Below are 27,949 nucleotides of genomic sequence, written 5' to 3'. Positions count from 1 at the left end.
ACTTTTACATTTTCCATAAATTTCACCCAAAAGCCAAGTATCTTTTTTTTCTAACTCTTTGTGAGTAGTGCATGCGTGTGTGAGTGCTGATGATGTCATGTGGTCGAAAGTTGAACATGCAAGTAGGTAGCCTTTATGGTGCATGAAATTTTATAGATGTATCATGTATAGATGTAGAGGTATATAGATGTAGGTCCAAATCCAGCGGAGAATGGGAGACCAGACAAAACCACGACGAGAGAATCTATGAACGGCCTGACTTTCCTTTTTCCTGATTAGAGCCATAACTGATTCCTTTATTACTTATAATTCTGACATCAACTATGCAGTGTCTTCAAACTGAACCAAAATAAAACAAAGGTCTCTGAGAACATGAGAATCAGAGATGAACTGATCTTTGCCACAGCCACGCACACAAACCCCCGCAGAGCTTTGCACATGCTGTGAATCCTTGTTCCAAAAGAGCACAGTCACACTCTCATTTTCACATTTCATTTCAGTCGTGCTTTCCTTAGAAACGCTCTCCCCAGCAGTCAAGGAACGGAAGGAAGAAGGTAACCTTTTAATACTCAATGGCAATACAGCATGTTGTGCATGACGATAAAACATCGGACTGTCTTTGGGCCTTTTCTGTCTCAACAAGCCTCAAACTGGTGTGATAATATCAATAATAGCAGTGATAATATTGAGATAGCAGTGACAGTGTGTTACAGCATGTTGTTTAAAGAAATTCACCAACACGTACAGAAGTCTTTGATTGGATAACGGCTTCCCATCAGTCCGCAATGTGAATGCTAAATGTTGGAGCGCTGCAGAGATCAACCAGCTGCTCTCACATGAAGTGCTTCCAACTCATTCCCACTGTAACACAGGTTTTATATAAAGCACGAACATGAGGCAAAAGTAAAGGCACGTCGGCCTCCGTGACAAAGTATAACATCTGAAACAACAAAACAGAGGCAAGTAACAGGGAACACATTACAACAGTGTAACCAAAACTGACGGGCCCACATGGCGCCGTGGGAGTCGTCATCACCACCAAACAAGAACAAATGGTAATATTTTCATTATATCTCAACTTAGCAATGTGTGTCTTATATATTTCATTTTTTTGGGGAAAAAAAAGAAATGAAATGAAATTTTAAGGTTTCTTTTAAAAAAAAAGAGAAATTATTATGATCCAACATTCTCTGAAATGGCAGTCAGTGTAACATGAACATGATGTAAAGGCATTAATGTTCAGTGTGTCCTGACCCGTCTGGGTAAGCTGATCAACCATATTTTCTAGATTCTGTGTTTTCAGTCAACAGGAATACATCCTGAACTGAAGGTCTATTACAGATAACAGGAATGGATAGAAACGAAAGTGATTACCACTGAATAGTATTTTAGGCACACTGTCATAGTACTTGTTTTTGATTGTGTGTGTGTCAGGAACACTTTGTAGGACTGCTGGCAGTGGACCCAGGTCATCTGCAAATGATTGCATTCTGTTTTTAATTGTCTTCCACAGCATCCCAACTGTTTCAGAATTGGGGCTGCAGATGCAGGATGCAGGAATACATTCAGGGAAAGGTCCCGCTGTAATCCTCGTAACAATAACTGTAACACTGATTATAATGCGAATGTTCTAAATATTGTAAAATGAATCGAGGGAGTCTGTAAATGCTGTAAAAACTCTGCTTCATGGTTTTGTTTCATAGGTTATATGCGCTGGAATAAGCTCCTCTTCCTCTTTCCCTCCAGGGGGGATAAGTGGAGGTATATGAGGAAATCATGGACATACATAGTTAAAGAGAGAGAGGGAGAGCGGGAAGATGTTTGGAGGGAAATAAGGCCACACGGGATGAAGACCATTGAACAACATTAACATGAGATAAATAGATAAAAGAAGACATGAAGAGAGGCACTGTCAGTCTCCTCTATTGTAACAAGAAGGGTTACAATGATGTACAGTATATTTAAACATATGAAAACAGATATTGGCTTTTCATTAAATGACGAACGTCAACCAGTCTATTTCATTTATCTCCATGTGATGCAGTTTGTTAAACTACATATTCAATGTGTCATTTATCAAAACTAACTCTGGATGCGTGCGTGGGAAGTGCTTCTCTGTGCGGCGATGCATGAATACGCCACCTTTTAGCTGTCGGTGAAATGTAAAAGCACGGGATGTCTGCTGGAGGCGGCTGCGACACTTAAATCCCAGCGTCAGCCTCGAAACCTCGCACTGTACAAGTAAATGCTCTCCATATTACAGCGTGCTGATGCAAAGAGGTGCGACGACAATAAAGCAGCACATTTATACCCAGTAGTGAACTCATGTGACGGCGCCTGACGGACACACGCTCTCGTCAGAACCGGATGTCCTCACATGCGCTCTGCTGCTCACACCAGGCTAATACTGCAGAGGTGTGTTTCTGAGCGTCGGCCATCACAGGTATTAAATAAGCCTGCCAAATGTGCTGAATGATGGGCATAAGCATCACTCTGGTGTGGCACTGATTTGAAAAGAACAATGGACTGTTTAACACTCCCTTTTTATCGTAATTGTCCTTTCCTTGTGTCCCTCTTTGTTCTGTCTCCCAGCCTCAGCCTGGATGACCGATGGGTGCATGTGCAGCTTTAATCCACTGTGAACCGTTCGGCATCAGAGGAGGTTTCTGTTGCTGAGAGGATCGTGAGCAGGATGCGAACGAGCAGAGCTCCGTGTCACTGTAAACTGTTATCAGCGGAGCCGGCGGCTGAGGACTGACGCTGGGCTGCTCCCTGTTCCTGGTGAACCTCTCTGACAGCCAAGATGCGTGTGAGCATGCTCTGTAGAGTGCTGCTCTCGAGAGGTTGAGAAGTGTACCAGTGGGAACTGTTGAGGTCAGAAATGGAAGTTAAACAAAGGAAATGACATTAAAAGACACCCTGACACATGTTACTGTCCACTGAAGGACAGGGTGTATCTGCGGCATGCCAGCAGTCATGATAAGAAGCCCTGATAATAAGTGACACACTCCGTTATCATCCTTCATCACTGGGTTCCTTTTCTGTTAGAGGACTCACTGACCTGTGTGTGTGCACGTTCTGCTCAGGCAGGAGGTAAAACAAGTCAGTTCTCTTCTTCACCGACTCCGGGCTGTTCGAGGGCAAGAGGGAAAGAAGACAGAGCGTGAGTTCAGTTCCATGAGTTGTACTGGCCAGTTTAGTTTGCCAGTGTGTGTGTGTGTGTGTGTGTGTGTGTGTGTGTTTGTGTGTGTGTGTGTGTGTGTGTGTCTCTCACCATCTAGAGAGGTAGAACTCATACAGTCTGACGGGACAGTGCAGAGGGTTGGTGACATTTTCAAGCATCACCAGGTCTCCCTCTTCTCCTGCTGCTGCCTGCCCTCTTCTCAGTCGCTCTGAAGACAAAAATAAGCACCAAAACTCGATTAATATTTCCAAACACACTTTGCTTTTTTTTTTTGGACAGTCCATGTACCTACCCGTCTCCTCTCGCCGCGGCGTGCTGCTTCTCTGGTGTCGGAGGTAGTGGACTTTGCCGGCTCGGCTGCAGGGTTTGGAGCTTCGAGTGAAGTTGGTAAAGGAGAGGCTCTGGTGCTGCGCCAGCGTGGTGAAGCGGAAGTTCTTGGTGCAGAAGAAGAGCAGGGTGTTGAGCAACACTATGGGGGAGTAGGCGCCCAGCTGCTTACACTCCCACAGGTAGGACTCCACAACACGAGAGGTCACAACGCCACCTGGAGGAGGAAAGAGGAAGACTCGGTCATTACCAACAAAAACCTCTGCATAGAGAGGTAATTACACTAATAATTATTCATAAAATTCTAGTAATAATTACTTCACATAAATAAATAATTAAACAATAACACGCCAATGATCGTACCTCTGGGGAGTGCTTTAGGTTTCCAGAGTCGCAGCATCCCACTGATCTCAGCGGCAAACTGACAGTACAGCTCGTCAGTGAAGATGTTCTCTATGCGACCCTTCATGAACAGGTACTGCCCAAAGAGAGGGAGACAGAACAGAAGGACTCAATAAGAAACACACTAAAAGACTCAGACATGAAACCGGTGACACAGTGTGTGTGAGTGTGTGTGTGTGCGCACCTGCTGTATGCCCAGACAGAGGTAGAAGATGCTGTCTGGGCTGTAGCTCTCTCCATTGGGACGCCTCACTTCTTTGACGAAGCGCGACAGAGCAAAGCTCAGCTCAGCAGAGTCACACTGAAGGATGTCTTCTTTAATGTCCACTGGATTGGCTACAGGGGAAGAGAGCAGAACATACAGACAGTGTAGAATAAAAAGTATTAGACTGGGACCAATCAGCGGCTCAGAGGCAGAGACATCGTCAAACACGACTGGAGCAGTAAAGAGAACTGAGCTCACGTTCTCTCAGCTGTTTGTTTCGTTGTTGGACCCAGCTCTTCCAGGCTTTAACCCCGTACAGGTGGTTCACTTTGGTGACGGCTGGAGTCGCCACTGCACTGCGGTCCAACGGAGCAGCTCGCCTTCGACCCTGGATGGACAGAAATGCAACGAGTACTACAAGCACAAAATACACCTTTAAGGCCAAAATATGGGTGCACTTGAAACCTTTTTGGTTCTATAAATGCATGCAATGCTCCAGAATGACATCCAAAGAGAGAGTGGTACTCTTTCCTAACAGGGTTTCTGGAGCAGTAACTTCCACTGTCAGCTAAAGACTCTCAAACCCACCTGCAGGAAAACCTGTCTGCCTACAAACTACAGTCAGAGTAAAAGGTTTTAAGTCGGAGCCTGCTGATCTGTCAGGGGAGTCGTACCCGTTTCCGGCCAGAGAAACCTTCTCTGGGTCTCTTCACTCCTCGTCGTGGAGCAGGTGGCTTCTGATCCAACGATTCTGCAAAAGCACACACAGACGACCTGTGAGTTAGTGTGTCTCTTAAGTATGTTTTCCATCTCCACTTGGCCTTTATCCTTAACAAACAAATATGTTTGGTTACTGGCATCCAGTTCTTTTTTTTTACTCAGCAGTTCAATTTTGCGGTTCACTTGAAGTTATATGCTGTCTCACCGGGCGGGAAGTCGGACTCTAAGTCCATCATTGGAGAGGGGGGTTGCTCGGTGCTGGTGGTGGGCAGGTCGCTCGTCGTCGTGCTCTCCTCTGGCTTGGTATTAAGTTGGGGATCAGTCGCCTCTGTGCTCCTCTCTGAAGTCGCAGTAAGCGGCAGGTCGGCCTGTGCTGCTTTTTCAGTCTCCTCATCTTCATGGATTATGGGAGTGACCACGTCTGGCTTCACGTCTCCACTATGAGAGCTGCTCTGGTCTGCAGCAGACACACAAAAACAAACACAGAAAAGAAAATGTAAGCAGAGCACTGATGACCAGAGAAACGGCTGTGGCAACAATCGTGTAGTGCTATTGTGTTGAGCACTGAGCAGAGGCATGATGGTACTCCTGCGCATGCTTCCTGGGACTTTCCTGTGATTCATGTGCAGGTGTTGCAGCTGCTTCTCTGTGCTGTGAACTTTACCCTGGTAAACTCAGAGCCCTTACTGTCTGACAGTGGCCTTCAAATATGTATTCTTTTGCAACTCAGAATTGTGTGTTTTACCATAACTACTGATGGATTGAATGTTCTTATCATCTCACCATGGTTTTGAAGTACACTTAATGACTGAAGTACACTTAATGATGATACTATTGTGTGTTATGCACTTATTGCTTCTGTTACTTTCTAATTATGTTTGATAACCTGAACAGTGGTCAAGAAGTGATGGTGTAATTTGGGACAAATAGAGAGAAAAGAGAAAGGGGTGCACCCTGAGGCTGCACCTTCAATGTGACAGCATTAATCTGAAAGAAAAGAGAAATCCAACGCACATCAACTGCCAAAAGATTACCTAATGGTGTAAAGTTGAAAAAACCTAGAAACAAAGAGAAGATGCTGCAGGAGCGTGGTAAACCCTGAACTGGATATAAGGTAGAGCGCAGACCACTGCAGGTCAGAATCCTTCGGGTTTGTACTTTGTGCATATCTGAATTATTCTCCTTATTGCCGGCAATAAAGTCTTTTGCTCTTCAGACTTCTGACTCCTGGAGATTTTTTGAACTTTTTCCTGAACACAGCTGAATTTTGATTTTTGGCCCTTTGTGGCTTTAGACTTTGGCGTTAACAATCCACAACAATAGATGCAGCAAAAAGTGTGCATATATGACTTCACCTGCACTGGGAACAGGCCCATCTTTCTGCTTTTCTTCCTTCACAGCCAAAGGCTCTGATTGGACTGCTGCATCTCTCGTGTCCTTGTTCTGCGGTGGGACCATCACAGGTACAGGGACCTGCAGAAAACAGCAGAGGAGTTAACGGTTGATTTGCGGCAGCACAGATGCATGCAATACAAAGTACATCAATCACTGAATTCATCATGTAACTGAACGTACCGGCATGGGCATAGCCATGGGAACAGGTGTGTGCTGGGAGTACATGTTCATAGGCACTGGAATGAAGACCGGTACTGGGACTGGCACCATTAACACCTTCACTCTCTCCTCTTCTGCTGAGGGCAGAGGCAGATCTGGAAAAGAGGGATGAATACATAGGACACATACACAGTAAGACAGGAAGATGATCAAGAACGTTTACATTCTGAATTGAAAATAGCGATTTTGAAAATGAGACAAAGAACGGTAGATAGAAGAGTAACCAAAAAGTGAAAGACTGTGCAGTCACTTTTGAGGACAAGGAGACTGTCATTTTCAGAAAATTATTCATAAATATAAAATCATGTTGAAAACTGACAAAATATTTTAGCGTATCTTCTTTATTGCTACTGAGAGGTTCTGACAAAACCATTTAAACATTATATTTATCACCTTCATGCTGGTTTGGATTTGGATACACATCAAAACTTAAATATGAGATGATATGAGACCATGGTTGAGAACACTAATAACCTCTGTTGTGTGTGTGTGTGTGTGTGTGTGTGGGGGGGGGGGGGGGGGGGTGATGTTGTAACAGGTGTCACACTTCAGCAAACACAGTTACTCAGACAAGAGGTCGGTGTTTATTGAATAAAACTTCCAGTTAAATCTGTCACCCTGACACACACACACACACACACACACACACACACACACACACACACACACACACACACACACAGCACATGTATCAGGGAAGGAAACCAAAGCCAATGACTACAAGAGGAATGAGAAAAATATTTTCATTTTTGATACAACTTCGATGTCATTAGCACTGGCCGAATCAATCGTAACCCCTCTGATCATTATTTATCTGCCAATAGTGATGTTTGCTGTGATGTCTGTCTGTGATGCTATAGTCTGAGCTTATCACTTTTCCTTTGGACTTCCCCTCAATAATGATTGTTTGCATTTCAGTTATGTCAACAGGTTGTGGTAAGCTATGTTTCATCCTCTAACTGGGGCAGCTCCTCTCAGATCCTCTTTTGGTGTTTGTTTCTTGGAAGGACCTTTTGAGGCTCACAGTTAACATCTTCAAATGACTGTAACTTCCCGTGTGAGGTGAGTTTTGGTTTAGTTTCATCCGATGGTTTTACATGTGTGGTCCATAATGAACCATCAGACTGAGGGAAGCTGTGTGTGTGTGGGTACTGCAGGTAAAATGTGAGAAATAAGTACACACAAACAAAATATGACTCTCAAATTTATTGACTTCGCATGTGACAAAACATAAACCACCATGTTCAGGTTTTGACAATATTTCTCTTTAAAGAAAAAGCAGGAATGCAGCAGAATTTCACAACGCGATACATATCTGTTATCATGAAAACAAGGACAGAAAACATGCAGTTACAGCAGAGAGGTAACACAAAGGTAGAACAGAAGCTTGTAAAAGGAGTTTTAAAAAAAGTAAACATCGGAAATGTCATACAGGGGTGGAACCAAGGCAAAGCTGATGCTCTGACAGCAGGTGGATGAATGGAAGTCAACCCTGGTTTGCATGACTGCGTCAGTCGTGAGGTGCAGCGAGGAATCTCAAACGTTCAAACACATTCAGAATAAACATTAAAAAATAGCGTAACAGTACAAATAGGTTAACTAGATGTCCAAATGAACGCTGCTTTCTTCACTCAGACACTTGAAGAAAAAAAAAAAAAAAAAAAAAAATTCAAGTGTTTGGAGATTTTTCGCCTCGTGTACCTGACGGGTGCGTCTCCAGTTACAGGCGGGGGCACCAGGCCAAGAGCCACCAGCTGGGAATTCATTCATGACATAATCTACTATGGTGGCACATCTACACAGAAGTTACATAGTTCACTTCACTGGAGGGACAATTCTATAGAATCGAGCCACTGTTTTACAAGAAATTACAACAGAACAAAGGATGATTTAATACTAATTCAGTACTCAAGTATTGTCAGTCAAAGATGAAGCACATTTAGCAGCACAGTTGCATGGAACCTGCATTTCCCTGTGAAGGGACATTTGTCCTTTTCTCTACGACATAAGTTCAGGAGATTATTTCAAAAAGGTCTCCGAAATTTGGTTTGGAGTAGAACTAAAGCCTGTGGTGTCCCCTCAGAAGACACGTCCACTGGGGCATTTCCACAGGCACGTGCATATGGGTACGCAGGTAGGCACGAGTAACCTTAATGGATGTCAGGATCAGGGCACGAAATGTTAATGCTAGTGAAATAATGAAGGACTTTTCGGTCTGTAATGTCAAGTGATAGCACACTGTGGGGTGAGGGGGACAGTAAAAACCTGCCTGTGCTGTAAAGTATAAGAACCCAGCAGAAATAATGTGGCAGCACAGTCCACTTACACAACATGAAGCATCAGATTCACACATTTTAAGACACATGATTGGGAACAGCTTTAATGACATGAATGTGTTGTGACACAGATTAATCGATGAGGTAAAACTGCAAACACACTTCCTGTAAACAAATACTTATTCTGCCTTTGCTGTCAATAAAGGTTTTGGGTTTGACTTAAACAGAGAACCATAAAAACCGAAGTTAAGGTAACTGAAGTAGTGTAGGTGTGAACGCTGGCACTTAAGCCTGCAGCGGCTTCATCTTCGTCTCGGGTCGCGGCAGAAGACGACCTCTCACGTCACCGGATCAGGAGGCTGCGGAGAGAAAAACTTGGGTGACACACTCGACCCTCTTAAGAAGTCAGTTGAATTTACAGGGAAGTGGTCGACACAATTTACACACACTGAGCACACACATGAAATAGGAATCATTGGATACAGCTGTGGTCCACACTATTTAATGGTGCTATCATATATTTATTTTTGCTTTTATTCTGAAGGCTCACCTTGTGTTTCCAGTTCAGGAGTGGTTTTGTAGATCAGTCTGGTGTGATAGAGTTCAAAACAGGGCACGGGACAGAGGCTGGGCTCTCCTGAGCACGTCTTACAGTAATATGTAGTCTTCCTCCTCAGTGTCCCACAATCCTTTCCACAGTGCGCCTCCTCTTTTCTCTCACCATCGTTCTCATCATGTGAGTTTACTCCTCTTGCCTTCTCCGCCTCTTCTACCGTTTCCCTCTCCTTCTCCTCGTCCACCTCCACCTTCTGCTTCTTCTTCTCTTGCTCTTCTTCCCCTGCCCTCTTCCTCTTGTGCTGTGAGCAGACCTTGCAGTCAGAGTATGTCTCCCTTTTGCCCAGGAAATGGCGTCCGGTCAGGCGTGCCGGCACGCCGTTGCACGGCTGAGTCTCTCCCTGAGGTTTGGCCAGCGGCGCTGGAGATGTGGCTGCGTCAGCAGATGGCCGGGCGGGTTGCGAGGAGCTATCGAGCAGAGCTGGTGTGCTTATTGAAACTGCTGGCCGTGAACAACGAACAGTTGAATGAACCAAAAGAAAATGAGTGAATTAGATGGCGTGTACAAAAGGACACACCAGCCATGGCCTGAAAGAGAACGGCTACTTCTATCAGTGCGACTAAACCGAGCTACTGCATTATTTTGTTAATAGTTGCTGTGGGTGTTAGCATTGACTGATGTAGAACTCTTGACCATCTTTGTCTTGGCAGAAAAGCCTGATATTTTGTACTTAATAGATCAAAACCAGCCCGTACAACACTGTCCAGATTTGGATTCTAGCTGGCTCATCTGATTTGTGACACAGAAAATATTAAAACATAGCAAAGTGCCTTGTAATGAAAGCTAATGCTCCACCGCTAAGGGCTGTTCGGTTCGATCAGTAAACACGAGGAGATGTTTTGGACAGATTTTTTCTACACGCCAAGCAGGACTGAAGCTGCAGCCCCATCAGAGTGTGTGCAGAGACATGTTAACGACCATGGTGGAAAAAGCAGGAAACTGAATAAAACTGTGGACACAATTTCTATCAAGACACACGTTAAAATACTTACCGTAATTTCCGGGCTATAAGCTGCTACTTCTTTCACACGTTTTGAACCCTGCGGTGTAAACAACAAAGCAGCTAATCTATTGATTTTTACGGGCTAACAGCCTCCAGGGGGCACTCTAGCAAGAAACGCAAGAGCAAGACAGACAGGTGGAAGAGATAATGCACCGAGGAAGACGCTAGTTTTCCAGCCATTCTGAGGCTATTCAATTTGGACACTGAAGAAGACGACTTCAGTGGTTTCAGTGCGCAGGAGGATATGAAGATAGCGACCAATGACTTTTCTAGTAGGCTAACAGGCTACGGCTGGTAGGGTGGTTATGTTTTTTAACCAGCCATGTTACTGCACTTTTACAGTTGTTTTACTGCCGTGTTACTGCACGTTTGCCGCTGTGTTACTGCCGTGTTACAGACACTGTTTGGAATTTATTTACGGTAATTAAAAATTTAAAAAATCTTTCTGTGTAAATATCCCATGTTACAACATGGGCACCTGGGGCTTCTAGATAAGTGCGGCCTATATATGTAGACATCTTTTTTTCTTTCTAAATTTAGTTGGTGCGGCTTATATTCAGGTGCACTCAATAGTCCGGAAATTACGGTAAACACTTGATGTTTCAAATACCTGTATGAACAACCTTATGGTCCACGTGGTGTTGGGACACTTTTAGTACCAGGTAATTCTTTGCAGCCTCAGCGTCCTGTGTGAACGAGGCGCCACGAGGCTAAACTACCCAAACTTGTGTTTTCTTGTAGTTACCTGCTGATCCAGTGGAAGGTCCGGACAGCTGGCAAAAGCTCCCTTGGTCCATTGTGAAGGGCCGACACAGAACTGACTTGTTCTTCATTTGACGTCGACGGGACACGGGCACTCGCATGGCGTCAGTCTGAGTACTGGCCTGAAGACAGACGTTAACGTTAGAACAGCAAAAATAAACAAAGGAAATCTGATCTAGGCCTTCATCATAAATATGCTGCAGTGGTTTAATTTCTGACCAGATCTCAAATTAGATGTTCAGAAATATGAATATTTGCAACGATTCTTCTCAAAAGTTGAACTTCTATTTCGAGTCTGAAATACACACACACACACACACACACACACACACACACACACACACACACACACACACACACACACACACACACACACACACACACACACACACACACACACACACACACACACACACAGAGTACATACATGATCTAGGTTCTTGCCATCAATGTTGGAGGTTGGAAGCGCTCCTATAAAAGAGGAAAAAAATATACCAGTACTGAATCAATCTCTACCATAAATATGTCCTGTATCAACTATGAACTATATGATCCTGTCTATGTTGATTAATTTTAATATACAAAACATCTCTACCTCTTACTAGAAACAGTGAAGTACTGCAAAAGTTGTGAAGGGAAAACATTTGGGCTGCTCTGTTTACTAAATGAACTAACCAGTCAGAGTGGTATCTGCTGACACGCTGGGCTGAGTGGCCGAGCCGTTGGCCAGTGACACCACATCTGCTATGACAGGGTTCATCTTTGAGGAGTGGTGGGGCTGGGTGGGGGCTGGGGGAGAAGAGAAATACAGCAAAGTTACAACAGCTTAGACGCACAAAAAGACACGCGCTGCTCATGCTTCCTGAAAACGAAGCTCTTGGGTTAAAAAAACCATCATGTGTACCAACAGCATCACATTAATATAGACTATGGAAAAGCTTTTTCTGGCAGCTCGTCATGGCTGAATATAAACAAACGGTTCTGTGGTGTCTGTGCTAACACTTACAAGCTGTAAAACAATGAAATCAAAGTTTAGCAGCACATGACCTGATAGCTGATAGAGAGTGAACACGTGTTATGTGTTAACACAATTTACCATATGGCATTTGTGGGGCTGTTCCAGGACCGTTACTGCTGGAGTGCTGGCTCGTCTCAAAATGCAGGAAGCAGTACTGCAGCAGGCAGGGCAGGTTGCAGAAATTACGGACTGAGCCCAAACACTGCAGCTTCTCCGTCATGTAGCCCTGTTTTCTACAACTGTCACATCTCCCCATCTGGACAGGAGAGGAGTGGGCGGAGAAGAGAGAGAAATACAAAAATTAGCTAAATGAAACTTAGCATGGCATACAGTGTACAGCGTCGTGGGAAATCCATCTGCTTACCCCGTAGTAGAGTACAGTGTACTGGGACATGCAGTGGGGTCTACAGAACTCCTCCAACCTGCCTCCGTAGTGGCTGTGCAGCATCTTCTGGCTGAAGCCGGAGCAGTAGGTGCAGGGACGCCAGGGATGATCCTTGTTACGAGATGTCAGGTCATGTTTTAGGAGTAGCTTACAGCCTAGAGCACGGGATGGGTGGGGTATCATATTATACAGAGCACCATAAACATGCATTTCATCCAGTGACGCCAACTCAGTTTGGCATTTTGACCTGTGCTGATTATTAATTTAAAAGCATGGAAGGCCAGAGCTGCAGCTGGTCATAACTTCAGGCCACTAGCACCAATCATTACACTTTAATGAGCAACAAGCAAAGCATTAACTCACTTTCACTGCAGAAGACCAGGTCATGTTGGTTGTAGCTGATGGTGTCGAAAAGCACTTTCTCCTGTTTGCAGCACTCACACATCATCAGGATATTCTTCTGCATTTTATACTGCTCGCAGCACGTCCGACTGCAGAACATGCAAATACGACCCTGCAGGCGAACATCATCATGAGCATGATCCCATCACGGTGAGCGTTAGACATGTCATGCAAGAGTGTCTGTGTGTGCGTGCGTCATGTGTGCTGCGCTCCGTACTTGGTGACTGAATAGCAGCGGCTTGATGTTGAAGTGTTTGCTGCACTGATGGCAGGTCAGTTTGGAGGGGTCACTGGGCACACCCTCTGCTGGTTTCTGGGGTTGACCAGCGGGGGCTCTGGCCTGGGCTTGTCCCGGGACAGAGGGCGAGGACATGGCTGGGTAGGGAGGCACCAGTGGGGGCACTGAGGTATGGCTGGGATGGTGGCCCTGGTAGGGGACTGAAGATGGGTAGTCCTGAGGGACGGGAGGGACTGAGCTGGCTCCGGCAGAGGGCCCCGGTTTGGGGGCATCTCTGAGGGAGGGGTCCCTGAGAAAGGAGGTTCCGTTGATTGGGTCTGGATGAGAGGCGTGCCCGGATTTCTGTAAAGACAGGAGGAAAAAGATGCTATATCTGCAAAAAGATGAGGTTTACACCAACAGATGCTTCACCAACAAAGCTGGTTGGATTCAAAAAGCTGTACCCTGAATATCGAAACACAGTCATAGGAGCAGAAGTTACGAATGGTGCCGTCCACCATGGCCAGGTGATACTGAGGAACAGCGGACACTTTGCACAAGCAGCAGGGGAATGCAGTACCTGAGAGGAAAGAGTAGCATTAAAAAACCTGACCTGTGCTAATGAGACACACTCTCCCTGGCTTTGATTGTGAGATCAGTTGCAGTGATGTCAATGAAGATGCTACCTCTAGTATTAATGTGCATTAATGTGGACCATGAGCATATTTATCATGAACCAGTGTCGCATTAAAGATCGCATGTACCAGCTAACCCTGGCGCGAGTGTGTGTCTCTGTCCTGTGTCCTACCAGTGAGAACGTGCTGGGGCGGCCGACTCTGTTCCACACAGGCAGATGAGCAGTAGAGCTGAACTTTGCCCCTCTGGTCTCGTTCCATGACGGTGGAGGACACTATCGCCATCTTGTGGCAGCAGGCACACTCTACCATCTTTCTGCAGGTCTGCACGAAAACACAATTAGTGCTGCAGAGGTTTACACGAGCACACTGACTCTGTGATGCTCCGTGATTTCTAATTTCTTTTTTAGCAAACGCATACCTGTTTGTAGGTGCCAATGCAGGTAGGACCACAGAAGTTGAGCTGAGATCTTTCGATTGTGAGCGTCTGACAGGAGCCTGAGCTGCTGTTACAGTAAAGGCCGCAGCCTTCGCAGCAGTTCATGGCCAACTGCCGCATCTTTCGCCACGTTACAAAACAAGCATTACTACAGAGTCTGTGCAGGCGACCTTGATGGGTGACCTCGTGCTCAATCACCTGTGGAGATGATCACGGTCAGACACAAGAGCGAGAGAATTAGACTTCAGAGTGAAGACACAGAGAGCCTGACTTTGATTTTGACACAATACTGTTGACTCGGCATATCAGGTGACTGAACACAATCTGCCTTTACTGTAAAAACCAGCCCGCTGTGTCTCTCACCCTATTTGAGACTTTGCAGACACTGCAGAAGGGTTTTTCAGGCTGTCGCTCTGCTGGTTTCTCAGGCGGCTTCTCGGGCTTCCTCTCCAGTCGCCTGTCAGCCCATTTATCAGGAATCTTATCACACTGTTTCTTCTTGTGTCGAAACACAGACAGACAGAACTGGCCACAAAAGTGCATGTAGGTGTTGTCATCTGCTGGAATGGTGATCATGTCCCTGGGCTGAATAATCTCTCTGCACAGAGGATAGCACAAGGAATAAAGCAACACAAAAGTCATTTACTAAACACGTAATCAGAAGCTTTTGCTGTCATCAGTCTGGCGGGAATGTCTTGCTGCCTTGAGCCACCCTTTACACTTTACAGTTGTAAAACCAGCTCTGTGTGTAAACATCAACCTAACGTTAAGGTAAGACGCAGCAAAACAGCCCAAAGGAAAGACAGTCTTGCTTTAAAGCAGGAATTACCTGTTGTTCAAAGACAGTACCTGTTGCACTGGAAACAGGATCGGTTCTTGTTGGCTGGAGGCAGATGGCCAGTCAGACAGACGGTGGAGCAGAAGAGCTGTGTCGAACCTTTTCTTTGGAATGCTGTTTGGCCTTTCAGCAGAACCTACAGCCATGAGCAGAACCACGACGCATGGAAATGAGAGGAAATGACAATCTACATTACTGCTCAAAGTCCTGACACAGTGAACATGAGTTCATGTTTGACATTATTAATAGTAATTAATAAGATAAGATTACCTTAGAGCAGCCACTGCAGCGAACACTGCCAGGAACGGGGGGCTGAGGTGGGCGGGGGGGTATTGGTGCCAGAGCTGGTAGTGAACTTGGCAATGGAACTGGTGGTCTGACAGGGAGGGGAGTCATGGCTTGTAGGACAGTACCTCTACTGGGGATAAAAATGGCTGTTGGAGTGGGGGCCGGGGCTGACGCTGGCACTGGAGTGGATGAGAGGAGAAAGGTTGGTAAAGCCAAGAAATCCTATTTTTTGATCACTTTTAACAACCATGCATGGAAAGTGTGCAGTTTGAAACCACAGGCTGCTGATGCTTCTGATACATTAGACTCGGGAAACAAAGAGGAGCAGAAGAAGGAGAAGGGACACTTCATCGATCCCTGTTGGGGAAATTCACTACTCTTGCTGAGTGGTGACCCTTTCACAAGAAAATGTCAGACAGTAAATGTGATGATGAGGAGTTCTGACAAGACATTCTGGAAGTGCTGCTGAAGGACCTGCAGCAAGGCATGGATGCAGCGCACGAACCGACATGTGTGCAAAACATTCTGACTTCAGTGCAGTCTAGCAGGCACACACACTGACCTAACCCGAGTGAAAACACAGAGCTAATGTTACTGACAAAATCCTTTCAGAAATAGGTTTAATTTTGTCAAAGACATATTGTACTATATGTAGGGAAGGGTATCGAAATGCAGTACGAAGTAGCCACAAAGCAAAATCATTAAAGACTGTCGTATGGATAAGCTTCACTCTTGTCCATAGTTTTTAAGGTGTAATTTAAGAGGGGGGGCTGCACGGTGGAGCAGCAGGTAGTGTGCGTGTCTCACAGCAAGAAGGTCGCTGGTTCGATTCCTGGGTCAGGCCTTTCTGTGTGAAGTTTGCATGTTCTTCCCGTGCATGCGTGGGTTCTCTACGGGCACTCCGGCTTCCTCCCACAGACCAAAAACATGCTCATTAGGTTAATTGGTGAATCTAAATTGCCCCTAGGTGTGAGTGTGAATGGTTGTTTGTGTATATATGTTGCCCTGCGATCGGCTGGCCAGGGTGTACCCCGCCTCCCGCCCGTTGACAGCTGAGATAAGCTCCAGCCCCCCGCGACCCCAAGAAAAGGATAGGCGGCATAGAAAATGGATGGATGGAATTTAAGAGGGGCACATGCAGCCGGAGAAGAATCTTGTACCATGTCTCCCTCAATCTGTTCATGTTCATGTTCATGTTCATGTATGGGGATCTGGTCAAGTTTATAGCCGCCTGCCAATCATCTTCATCTTCAGCCATGAAAGAGGCTGCAATGTAATCCCTCCAGATGTATGGAAGTGTTTGTTTCTGCCACTGACAGGCTCAGATCATTATTCTGTGTCTGACAGCATGATAGAAAGGAACCCTGCAGACAGACATTTCTGTTGAAGAGTCAGATTCTTTTTGTTTAACCAGAAACAGCTGTTCTATCGCTCTGACCAAGGCCGCCACACTGCATTTACAGAAACATTTCATCTCCGTAAAACACACTTCTCAGTTTGTCTTTCCACGTTTCCAACAATCATCGTTAATTCAAAGAGTTAGATGTGAAAATGCTAGAAGAGAAGCGAGAGCGTGGGTGGACATCAGAAGCAGAAACAGAACACTCTGGAATTATTTTCACCAGATAAATGAAAATATGTCTGTCTTCAACTGATTTTCCTGGTTAAAAAAAAGGGTAACTGTGGCGTAACAGAAATCCTGTTCAGGATACAATATGACCATGACAAAATGTCAGCTGTGATGTTAAAATGAGACAAATAAATAAATAAACTCACTGGTAGGGGATGCAAAGGTGTTCCCTCCACCCACAGAGTAGACAGAGCTGATCCTCAGCTCCTCCTGAAATGAGAACACATTTGGCTTAAGTGGTTAATCATGACTTCCCCTCCCATTATTCAGCATGAAAATGTACACATACTGATAACATCCCCTCCCCCACCCACCTCCTGATGCTCCAGCTCCTCTTTGATCTGTCTGATGGAGCTCTGGGGCAGTAACGCAGCATCGTAACCCTCATCAATGGGCTCATCTTTAATATTGATAGGAGACATCCGGGGATTACTGTCCTCCATTGGAGCTGCCTCTGACCTCTGAAAGAAAAAAATAAAGAGTGTTCATAATTACCTGCTGAAGGCTCATAAATGATTTCAGATGCAGGTACTTGACAGTCTTTCCAGATGCCTACCTCTCCCTGCTGGCTGTCTTCTGTCTCCTCCGTCTGGTTCAGGATGCCTCCATCTGACAGGAAGGTAGAAAAGAAAAATGTTCAATTAAAACATGAAACACTTCACTTAAGAGTTTACAAGTACACATATTCATGGAGTTCATGGACAATGAACATGTTTTACAAACAACTCCAGGGCTCCCTTCAAACTGCTGAAAGCCTTTTACCCTGCTTTTATTTCTGTGGGACAATCCTGGAATAATCAGCTCAAGGTCTGTTGACACAAATGAATGTTATCCACTTCTAGTGCTGGGTGGTATACCGGTTCACACTGAATACCATGAGAATAAGAACTTGTGCCAAAAAGAGGAGCCGTGTCAAAAAATCCGACGTCGACCAAACAACCATTTTGGAGCAATTTGCTCCACTACCTTAGCAGCAAGCATGTCTTGGAATATCGAGAATGTATGAGGTTAAGATCGGCGCCCTCCACATCAGTAGGTAACACGAGGAAAGCTAAAGAAAAATCGAACCAAATGTCACTTGTTTGCTGCGACAGAAAAAGCAAACAATGGATCGAGATTACAAACTCTGTCACTATCCTCATAGCCAAAGACAGGCAAACAAAACATAATTCACACCCCAAGAAATGATATGATCATGTAACAAAAAGACAAAAATAGCGTATGTCCACTTTTGGGCATCTGCTATGAAAGCAGGGAGTCTGCTGATTACGAAGATGCCAAAAAGTAGCAGAAAAAACTTTGCTAAATCATACAGTATGTCTTACCTTTGCTGTTTTGTGGTCAAAAGTTATATTCCAGCTCAAAAAAAAAAAAACACTGCAAATGTCTCCTCCTATGACCCTGTGGTAGTTTGAGGTCGAGTGCAGTGGTCCTGGTTGTTTACATAAAGAGGAGGGGGTTTCTAGAGTGGAGGGAGCGCTCTTCAAGCCATATACTATCTCTGAGGTTACTTCCTTCTGGATCTTCACTGGTGTTTCTATGGTGAATTTGGGTGCTGCCCCTCGATCCTCTTGACTCTGACTGCTCGATAGAGGTGTCGAACATCAAAATTGGTTTGCTCAAATGGGTTGCTGAGATATTGACTGGTCTAACTGCGCTGTTACTTTCATAGCTCCATGTCATTTACACATAAATGGGCAGAGCCCCCACAGAGAACACTGCCAAACAGCCCGAAGTGTTATTTTACTGTTTTAATTGCATTTCCTCCTTTTATTAGAGCTAAGAACAATAGCAAGCAGAAGAAAGGCTGAAAAAGTGTTTAACAGAGGAGTTTCTTCGTATGCTTGGACGAGGCAACTACTCTGCCCAGATGCGCCCAAAAGAGCGCCTTGACACACCCGTGTTAAAACATCTGTAAAACTCATCAGATATTACTCTACTAATTCCTGGATGAATTTGGCTACAATAATACCATCATTTAAAGGTGGTTTTCACTCTAAATAATGGGGTTTTTCTTTGGCGAGATAAAAAAAAAATTTCTACCATCTTCCAGATGAATTTACTGTGACGCAGTAACATATCTTGATTCTGACACTTCTGTAGTAATCCTGCAGGTTTTAGCTTTCTTTTGAGACCAAGATTATTCATTCCTTGTGCTTTGAGAGCATTGCAGCATTCTGATTCCTCACTTCACTGGAACCATGAGTGGCTCTTCTTTGTAAACAGCATCACTTTCTGGGGCCATGCAAACTTGTATTAATACTAGTGTGGAATTATTATACAATTTTCACTCATCATGACAGTAAAATAGCCAGAGTCGCTGTCCAGGGTTTGGGTCGTCGGGGCCCCCACGACTGCTACCCATTCCACATAGCACCGGCCCCTTCTGATCCTTCCTGCGGGTGGTGGGCCTACGGGAAGGCGGGCCCACGTCGCTCCTTCGGGCTGTGCCCGGCCGGGTCCCGTGGGCAAAGACCCGGCCACCAGGCGCTCGCCTGCGAGCCCCAACCCCAGGCCTGGCTCCAGGGCGGGGCCCCGGTGACGCCAATCCGGGCGACGTACACTTCCTTGCTTTGATTTCTTTCATAGGGGCTTCTTGAACTGCTCTTAGTCTGACCCGTCACCTAGAACCTGTTTGCCTTGGGAGACCCTACCAGGGGCATTAAGCCCCGGACAACATAGCCTCTAGGATCATTCGGGTACTCAAACTCCTCCACCACGATAAGGTGGCAGTTCAAGGAGGAGAACTGCCACCTTGGGCTCCTGTTCACAAGTGAGGGAAGGATGGAACGTGAGATTGACAGGCGGATCGGTGCAGCGGCTGCAGTAATGCGGTCGCTGTATCGGTCTGTCGTGGTAAAGAAGGAGCTGAGCCGAAAGGCGAAGCTCTCGATTTACCGGTCAATCTACGTTCCTACCCTCACCTATGGTCATGAACTTTGGGTCATGACCGAAAGAACGAGGTCCCGGATACAAGCGGCTGAAATGAGTTTCCTACGCAGGGTGGCGGGGTGCTCCCTTAGAGATAGGGTGAGGAGCTCTGTCACCCAGGAGGAGCTCAGAGTAGTCGCTGCTCCTCCGCATCGAGAGGAGTCAGCTGAGGTGGCTCGGGCATCTCTATCGGATGCCCCCTGGACACCTCCCTAGGGAGGTGTTCCAGGCATGTCCCACCGGGAGGAGGCCCCGGGGAAGACCCAGGACACGCTGGGGTGACTATGTCACTCGGCTGGCCTGGGAACGCCTCGGGATCCCCCCGGAAGAGTTGGAGGAAGTGTCCGGGGAGAGGGAAGTCTGGGCGTCCCTGCTCAGACTGCTCCCCCCGCAACCCGGCCCCGGATAAGCGGAAGACAATGGATGGATGGATGACAGTAAAATAGACCACGATATACATTTTTGGTCATACCACTCAGCACTATCCACTTCCCATGCTTTTGTCATCATCCAGCCCAAGGAGGGGCACTGAAAGTGGGGCACCTCACACCAAACTCTGACACACCCAGCCCACCTTAAAGACCTGTGCTGCCTAAAGTCTTCTATTAAAAGCTGCAAACAACTTGTTTAACAAAGACATAACAAAATGCTGAGAAAAAGCAAACAAGGCTACCATTGCCATGTGAAGCCACTCTCAATCTTGTCACACAGTCGAGTTATATGCTGAGAATATTAATTCAAAATGTGTCAAATAAAAAGTCGCTCCTTTTAAGTTTTGCTTTGCTATGAAGTCATCAGCCTGTGATCTCTTCCCTGTGAAGTGGGTGTCATATAAAAGGAGAAGGAGCAATGTCACAAAGTAGGTGAAATCACTGATTTATTAGGCACAACATGTCAGACTGCTCTCTCTCAATAACTGCCTCCATCCCCAACTCAACACACTCCATTGGCTTTTGGCTGCTAATAAAGCCCCACCAGCCTACGGTGCCAACTAAGTGCACAAACTGCAGGCGATTTGTCTCCACAGTGACTTAAAGGGCCACAGCTATTCAATATTGTACTTCAATAAAGATGACAGACTAACAAGATGGTCACAATCAAAGCAGCAGAGGCTGAGATATCCAGAGTGTGAGTCTTATGTACAGTGTCGGTCAAACCCTCACAGTTCTGGAGCCTACGTCTCTACGGTCCAGTGAAATCCATTTGAATGTCTTCCAGATTCTGTTTTATTTTTCCTAAATTCCATGTTCTTCGTTTTCATGCTTCTGAATATCTGCATGATATCTTCGACACACCCGTGTGTTGTGGTTGTTGTTTGTTGAAGTGATGGGCTCCTGCTCGAGCGCCGCCTCCTGCTCAGAGAACCTCTTCAACATGACTCTGTGTGAGAGTGAGACACTGAAATACTGCAGCCTAGTTTTTCTGTTTGTTCAGCTTAGGCGCTGTGGAAAAATGCTTACGATGGTGGAAGAATCCCTGATTTTTATAAACTGCGTCGACATTTTGCCAGTTTCCACGATATTCCACATTTTATGGTTGATTCTGTTTTAATTATCAAATTCATTGTGGAAATCATGGGGACCTACAATTCCTGCAATGCTGCTCGTGAGAGCCAACGTGTCAGCTAAATGCCCATTTCTTACAAATGCCACACCATCAGTTTGGAGTGTAAAAGTGGTGGCATGCTCCTTTTGTCCGCTGGTGTCAGGGCCTATGAGGACACTGTGATACAATACAGTGAACAGACACTTGTGATCAGTTGTCTAAATTCTGACGTGTACGTGGCCTTACCTTGGCTGTGCTCAGGCGTGGGGTCCTGGGAGGAGTGGGAGGTGTTAGCAGACCCACTGCTCCCTTCCCTCTCTTGCTCCTCCTCCACCTCCCTGGGCGGATGGGAGAAGGGATCGCCCCGAGTTATGTTGTTGCCCACTCCAGGTTGGCTTCTTTTTCTGTTTGCCTCACCCATATGAGCTTCCTCCTCCAGGCTGCCCATTGGCAGGGCAAAGTGCCAGTCTTCATCATCTTCCAGACCGTCCAGCGCGTCATCGAATGCTGCCCCTCCTCTCCCTCCTCTCTGTCCTGCTCCACCTCCTTCACTGGTTCCCATAGTAAACAATGAGTGTCGCTCAGAGGATGGGGAGGAAATGCGAGGAAAAGACGGCTCTCCTATCCCCTCATCCATCTTTTCTTCTTGCCTGCTGCCATTGCTATCTTCTTCTTCTTCCTCTTCCTCATCTTCTTCTTCTACCTGTTGGTGTTCCTCCTGTCCTGAAGTTTTGTCATCTCCCTTTGTCTCGTCCGGACCTCCGCTCCTGGAAGACGTGGCAGAGCCCCTGGAGGAGTCAGCAAAATCTCCAAGGCCCATCACTTCGTCAAACACTCTGGACAGGCGCTCCTCATGCTGTGGGGGAGAAAAAGCTTAGCTGAAAGGGGATTTTAAGGAGCAAATAGTCACGTTTGGAATGAATCATGCACTCTAATCCTCTATTCCTGACTGTCAAAATTAATAACTACTCATAACATCAAAGGGAGCAAAATTAGAAAAAGCATAGTTCGAGGGTTCGCTGAGCCATTCAGGCAGCAACGTGCATGCTGTATATTGTACTCTCACTTCTTTTCTGTACATTTCAGTTTGTCCACATTCTCCACATTCCTTCAGGAGAGCTGGGGAGAAAAGACATTTCAACTACAAAGGGTTACCTATGAGTTAAATTTTTTTTCATGAAGATGCTGACCCTTTCTTCCAGCTCCACACCAGATAAAGACATTAAAACCGCCAGGATTGCCTGTTAACAGGTCTCAAGGACTGGACAACACAGACAAGTTGTAAATGAGACATTCCTGTAGCAAACTGTTTTGTGTGCCTGTGTGCTTTCTTTTCTACCACATCAGGATAATGCAAATGATATGTTTGATTCAACTCTGGATGTTCCCACAGCACTAAACTCATAATTTGAATGGTATCAAGGTGCCCCTTTCTACATTAATGAGTGCAAACATTAAACCTAAAGGTTTAATAACCTAATTTTCCTACACTACAACTTCATGAACCATCTGGTTTGAAAAAGCAAGACAAACCTCCACCTTACAACAATGCCACAGTGTTAAACTCTCTGATCTCAGCTGCTCATGGGAATAGCAATTTGTTCCTCATAACAGTATTTTTCACATCTATTATAAGCACTGAAAGTTACATGTGTCAATGGTTACTTGTTACATCAGCAGTTACAATCAAAGACCTTGATAGACGAGTTAAGGGAAAAGCACAGCTGGAACAAATAACAGAAATGACAGCTCTTTATTTAAAAGTCAAGCCAATGAGACAGCGTGCGCACCCCCATGACCCTGCACGTAGGGCACCTAAATGGAAAGCAGCCACTGTTTATTGTATGAAATACACCTGTGCTTTTCTGGTCTATCACATGTTAAAATGCTTATCAGTCCATCTGCTACACATGTTGGAGCTCTGTCCTCATCCTCTGTAGGTTTGGCTGTATGACTGTTGAACACAGTCTGCCAACAGTAAATAGGCACCCGGCACAACTGGCTGGAGAGCCAACTCTGCCCATTTCCTTCAGCAGCACAAGCTACAGAATAATAACCAACAGTGACAGTAAAGGGCTCAACAATCACCACAGTCTGCTGTCAGTATATTTGACTTTGGTGACATAAGTTTGGCTCCTAGTGTGTTTACAATTATACTGTTATAACGAGCTTGTATCTTAGTTACTGTTTGGGCTAACATGAGGAACACCACCCCCCACAATTACACCAAAAGCCTCGCCTCACTGACTATAACCTGGTCATGTCAAAGTTTAAGGGATCCGGCAATACAGGACTTGAAGTGATAGCTGTCTTCCTATTGGTCATAATGGCTACAAGCCTCATACTGTCCGATCAGTCATATGGAGGGGGCGCCCCAGCAAACTCCATTTAAATTCAGCAGTGCACGGCATTCAGGCGTATTAGTGAACTTTTAGAGACGCACACGCCCACCAATAAATTAAGACAGTGTGGTTCGTTGTAACTGTTCATAGCCATCAGGTGAAAGGAGCTTTTAAATAACTCGCAACACTTAACTTGAATAAAATCACCACTTTTTCATTGTTCGCAGCAGCCCTCCACAATGCATGGGCTTTGAGGACCCGCAATCAACTGCAACAAAGATTTACAGAGCTGGACTCATAAAAGCTTTTAGGGCTCACAAGAAGACCTGCGTTATACTGTGCCCAATGTGCTCTTTTGCTGATTATCAAATTGGCAGTGTGTATAAAATGAGCTTGGCGTAGCAGCATGCATCAGTGCTGAATAGCAGCAAGCTAGTGTTATAAGCTAGCCAGCTAACGTTAGCTTAAATATGCACATCTCGACCGGAAGCGAGCCCACAATAGTTAAATGCCACATTATGTAGCTACATCAACTCATCAGTTCAGCTCGCAGCATGATTGCAGCTGTAATTACATTCTAGGTGTGTATTCCTCACCTTTAATCGCTTCAGTCTAAATTCCTCTGAATCCGCCATGTTTTAATTATGCTGCAGACGCCGCGCTTCGTTCCAAACACCCACCCACCTCTTTTTTTCCCCAAGCTTTATGGATGCAAGCAGTTACCAACAAAAAGACCGATGCTGTGAACTCAGGGGAAAATACGAGCTAGCCGGACGACACCAGCAACTTATGGTGTAACGACTGTGTACATAAGACGACCCCCTAATGTGTTTGGATATAGTTTCTGATGATAAGACATATTTTACACAGAAAACCGACAATTTAGCATAAAGACGACGACCACGAAACACTTTAGTGGGCAATATGTAGCATTACCGTATTCTGAATGGCTTTTACTCCTGATACTGTAGGTAGTTGTCAACGACGGTGGCTGTCTTTGGATAAAATTGTAATTGTGCTGGACACGCGTACTTTGCTGTTGTGAATGAGTATTTGAATTTACTTTCTCAGTCCTCAAATGTACAACTCGTCCCCAGCTTTGTAAATTGCAGAAAAACGTGCCGTGCCACATTGTGGTCATTACGGCAATTCCAGCTCCGCGTGACCGTAAAGCGCCGGCAGGAGAGAAATTACAGCTTGACTTGTCGGCTTGTCTTGCACAGTGGTTTATTCAGCTTGACGCACAGAAAACTCAATCGACGTCCTCCATTTTCTTTTCCCACGGTCTGGGAAACTTGTGTTTTAGTTAATGCCACACATAATTGATAGCACAAAACTGAACTAAACAACAACAACAACAACAAAATTTCTATACAGAAATTTAATTAAGTCTCTCTGCAAAGCCACCCATCGGGGTATGAGCTGCACACGGGGCATAGTATATTTCTGACTGTAATATGTCAAGTTGTGTCAAAAAGATGCCCGTGAAATAGCGCCTATAATGTCAAAACCCTCATATTGTATGCCAAAACAGGCCCAATCACTTTTATTTGGATGTAGATGTAACCTGACTCTTCAGATAATTGTCGTGGGTCAGAGACATTTTGGAAGTCATTTTTACTGGAAGGGATAAAAAAATTCCCGCAATTACGTTTATTAATTTACTGTTCATCAGTCAACAAGCTGCCACTTGTGGTCTATTTGTTCTGTGCACTAACTAGACAAATTGCACGAGGCATAATTAATTAAGAATACTGTCAACACCACAAATAGACAGGACACCGCCCTGTACTTTGCCCTGAGTTTCATTACTCCACATCCTTTATCTATGTGATCAATTGCTACTAACTCGGTGAGGAATACATTTCATCCAGCAGTCACAGCGTTAGAGCTCCTGTCCAGTAGGGGGCGATCTTACCAAATGTATGGCTCTACCGTAAAACATGGTAAGTGCCAAAGCCACAGTCGTGCGCACGCTACAAGAGGAGAGGGCGCAGCGGTAAAAACAGTAGAAAATGGACAAACAACGTACCTGCTGAGGTTCCATTTAACATGTTAACATCTAGGCACCGACAATGACCTTTTTCATAAAGTTGCGTCGCGTTTATTGTATCCACGTCGGTATTTAGTGAATGTTCTTGTGTAGAGAGAGATAAACCGCAGCGGACTGCAGCCTGTCTTTCCGCGAGAACCCTGTCTATGAACGTGTATTTCTATGCGCGCCAACCCGCAGCTTTCGTCGAGGTCAAACAGGCATCCAGACGGTCCCAGGAAGCAGTCGAGAGAGGGGCTCCAGTCGACGTTTGTTTTTGTTGTTGTGACTGGCGTTGAACCCACTTCCTGTCTGACAGTCTGGTCAACGGACCAGCGAGTGTCTTCTCGGTGTAGGTCGAAGTGTCTTCACCGGCGGATGAATGGCAATGACGGCAGCGAGAGCGGTGGCAGCGGGGGGCCCGGCGTCTTTGTCCCGGTTTCGGGGCGCGCTGGTCGCGGCTGTGCTGGGAGACTGTGTCGGCGGAGAGTTTGAAGGAGCGGAGGAGGTGCCCATGGAGAGTGTGTTGCAACACCTGAACAGCCTGGACGACGAGACTAAAGGGAATGGTGAGTGAGAGGGTGGGAATGAAACATTACAGAGTGGCTCTTTGACTTCACTAACCTTCACCATACTGTCATACACGCCGAACTGTGCTGCAGAGGAGCATCTGAAATCAGTTGTAACGTAGGCTAGAGCTGCACCAGGCTGCCATTACTCAGATCCCTGATTTGAAACAGGGGCAATAAATGGATCGTTACAGCTACATTGGGCGTTACCAACATTTGGTAAGAGTGCAGAAATACACGTGATGTGATGCAGGGTGTTTTTGTCCACCATGCAGTGTTTATATTTGGGCCCTCTTGTGTGTGTTAGGAATCCTGGAGTACAGTGACGACACGGCTATGGCACGTTGTGTGGTCCAGTCTCTGCTCACCCGTGCTGGCTTTGATGAGCAGGACATGGCTCGCAGGTACATGGATGCACACTGCTGATGGCTTCTATGCACAGTTTGGCTGTATTATGGTGCTTGTGAAATAGACTGAATGTAGCACTTACACACACACACATACACACAAACTGAAGCAATGGTGTCTCACCTCTCTAGGTTTGCTAAGGAGTACAGTGCATCCCCAGGCCGTGGTTATGGTTCTGGAGTGATCCAGGTATTGAAGAAGCTGTCCTCCCCTCAGCTCAGTGATGTGTACCAGCCAGCCAGGGACCAGTTCAATGGTCGAGGCTCCTTTGGGAATGGGGGGGCCATGAGAGCGGCCCCCTTCGCTCTGGCTTTCCCTGATGTAGCTGATGTTAGAAGGGTGAGCAGTGGGCATCCTTTGGGCAAAACCCACACCCATTGTATCATACATGTGGAAGCTGTATGCATTTTATGAATTGCCATGTCTAAAACTTCAGGAATTCTGTTGCATGTTTAGCTGAAATGTACTATTTGTACTTCTTTTCTTTTTTTTTTCCCCTATCTCCAGTTTGCGCATCTGGGAGCCATGCTGACCCACTCCTGCTCTCTGGGTTATAATGGGGCTGTGCTGCAGGCATTAGCTGTGCACCTCTCCCTGCAGGGGGCGCTAGACCTGCCTCAGCAGTTCGTCAGCAGGCTAATCACAGAGATGGAGGAAGTGGAGGGCAATGAGGTGACACGCAATGATGCCAGAATGTGAGTACCAGATGAATAAAGGCGGCTGTAGCACTGGTCATGAATGTCTGAGGAGGTGAGAAATGTGATCTGACGTTTGGGGTTCATTGTCAGGAAAAAAGGAAGGATTTATAAATATGTAATGTCCAATTTAGGCTTTTTTGTCTTTAGTGTTTTTTTGTTGTCAGTCTTCTTTTAACATGTTGTTTCTGTCCAGCCTAAAAGAGGCAGAGAAGCCATTCTGTGAGCGCCTCCACAGAGTGAGAGACCTGATGGACAGGAGTAAGGTCAGCATAGAGGAGGTCATTTCTGAACTGGGTCAGTATCAGTAGTTTGAGCTCTGACTTTATTTTGACTTGTCCTTCAGGTCCTTTTCTGTCCCTCCATTGACTGCTTTCAGCACCAGTGTTTTTATGTGTGTTCTGTTTTTATTGGTACTATCTCATGCCACGACCAATGCCAATTTTATCACTGATCAGTCTGTCAA

General features: G+C 45.7%; 2 protein-coding genes across 6 annotated transcripts in view; one reads left to right on the top strand and one right to left on the bottom strand.

The window, feature by feature from the left end:
* Window positions 1–541: 541 nt before the first annotated feature.
* LOC139341913 (zinc finger MYM-type protein 4) lies at window positions 542–25,915 on the bottom strand. Of its 5 annotated transcripts, XM_070978639.1 has the most exons (29): window positions 24,376–24,457; window positions 21,684–22,293; window positions 17,518–17,570; window positions 17,276–17,422; window positions 17,108–17,171; window positions 15,314–15,510; window positions 15,055–15,179; window positions 14,569–14,803; window positions 14,188–14,403; window positions 13,940–14,090; window positions 13,596–13,711; window positions 13,132–13,494; window positions 12,876–13,026; window positions 12,492–12,667; window positions 12,206–12,383; window positions 11,785–11,898; window positions 11,537–11,580; window positions 11,093–11,231; window positions 6,414–6,547; window positions 6,194–6,311; window positions 5,044–5,295; window positions 4,793–4,869; window positions 4,377–4,506; window positions 4,098–4,249; window positions 3,875–3,989; window positions 3,477–3,728; window positions 3,275–3,392; window positions 3,062–3,130; window positions 542–2,866 (listed from the first exon to the last, which is right to left on the bottom strand). In XM_070978639.1, exons 1-29 carry the CDS (start codon window positions 24,412–24,414, stop codon window positions 2,716–2,718), a joined length of 4,686 nt encoding a protein of 1,561 aa, XP_070834740.1. In that variant the 5' UTR covers window positions 24,415–24,457; the 3' UTR covers window positions 542–2,715. The 5 variants fall into 5 exon arrangements, with proteins under 5 accessions (XP_070834740.1, XP_070834737.1, XP_070834738.1 ...); XM_070978636.1 differs by lacking the exon at window positions 24,376–24,457 and adding an exon at window positions 25,812–25,915 and having other exon boundaries at window positions 3,275–3,728; XM_070978637.1 differs by lacking the exon at window positions 24,376–24,457 and adding an exon at window positions 24,716–24,797 and having other exon boundaries at window positions 3,275–3,728.
* The window catches only part of adprs (ADP-ribosylserine hydrolase), a 3,355-nt gene continuing 1,133 nt past the window's right edge, over window positions 25,728–27,949 (top strand). Inside the window, exons 1-5 of the mRNA XM_070978644.1 lie at window positions 25,728–26,380; window positions 26,688–26,784; window positions 26,920–27,127; window positions 27,296–27,483; window positions 27,680–27,780. Coding sequence (XP_070834745.1) covers window positions 26,194–26,380; window positions 26,688–26,784; window positions 26,920–27,127; window positions 27,296–27,483; window positions 27,680–27,780 — 781 coding nt within the window. The 5' untranslated portion in view covers window positions 25,728–26,193. The remainder of the gene's footprint in view (window positions 26,381–26,687; window positions 26,785–26,919; window positions 27,128–27,295; window positions 27,484–27,679; window positions 27,781–27,949) is intronic.

Source organism: Chaetodon trifascialis, chromosome 14, assembly GCF_039877785.1.
Source record: "Chaetodon trifascialis isolate fChaTrf1 chromosome 14, fChaTrf1.hap1, whole genome shotgun sequence".
In the NCBI taxonomy this organism is placed as follows: Eukaryota; Metazoa; Chordata; class Actinopteri; order Chaetodontiformes; family Chaetodontidae; genus Chaetodon; species Chaetodon trifascialis.
The sequence above is the reverse complement of the archived record's forward strand: the minus strand, read 5'-3'. Positions and strand labels throughout refer to the sequence as shown.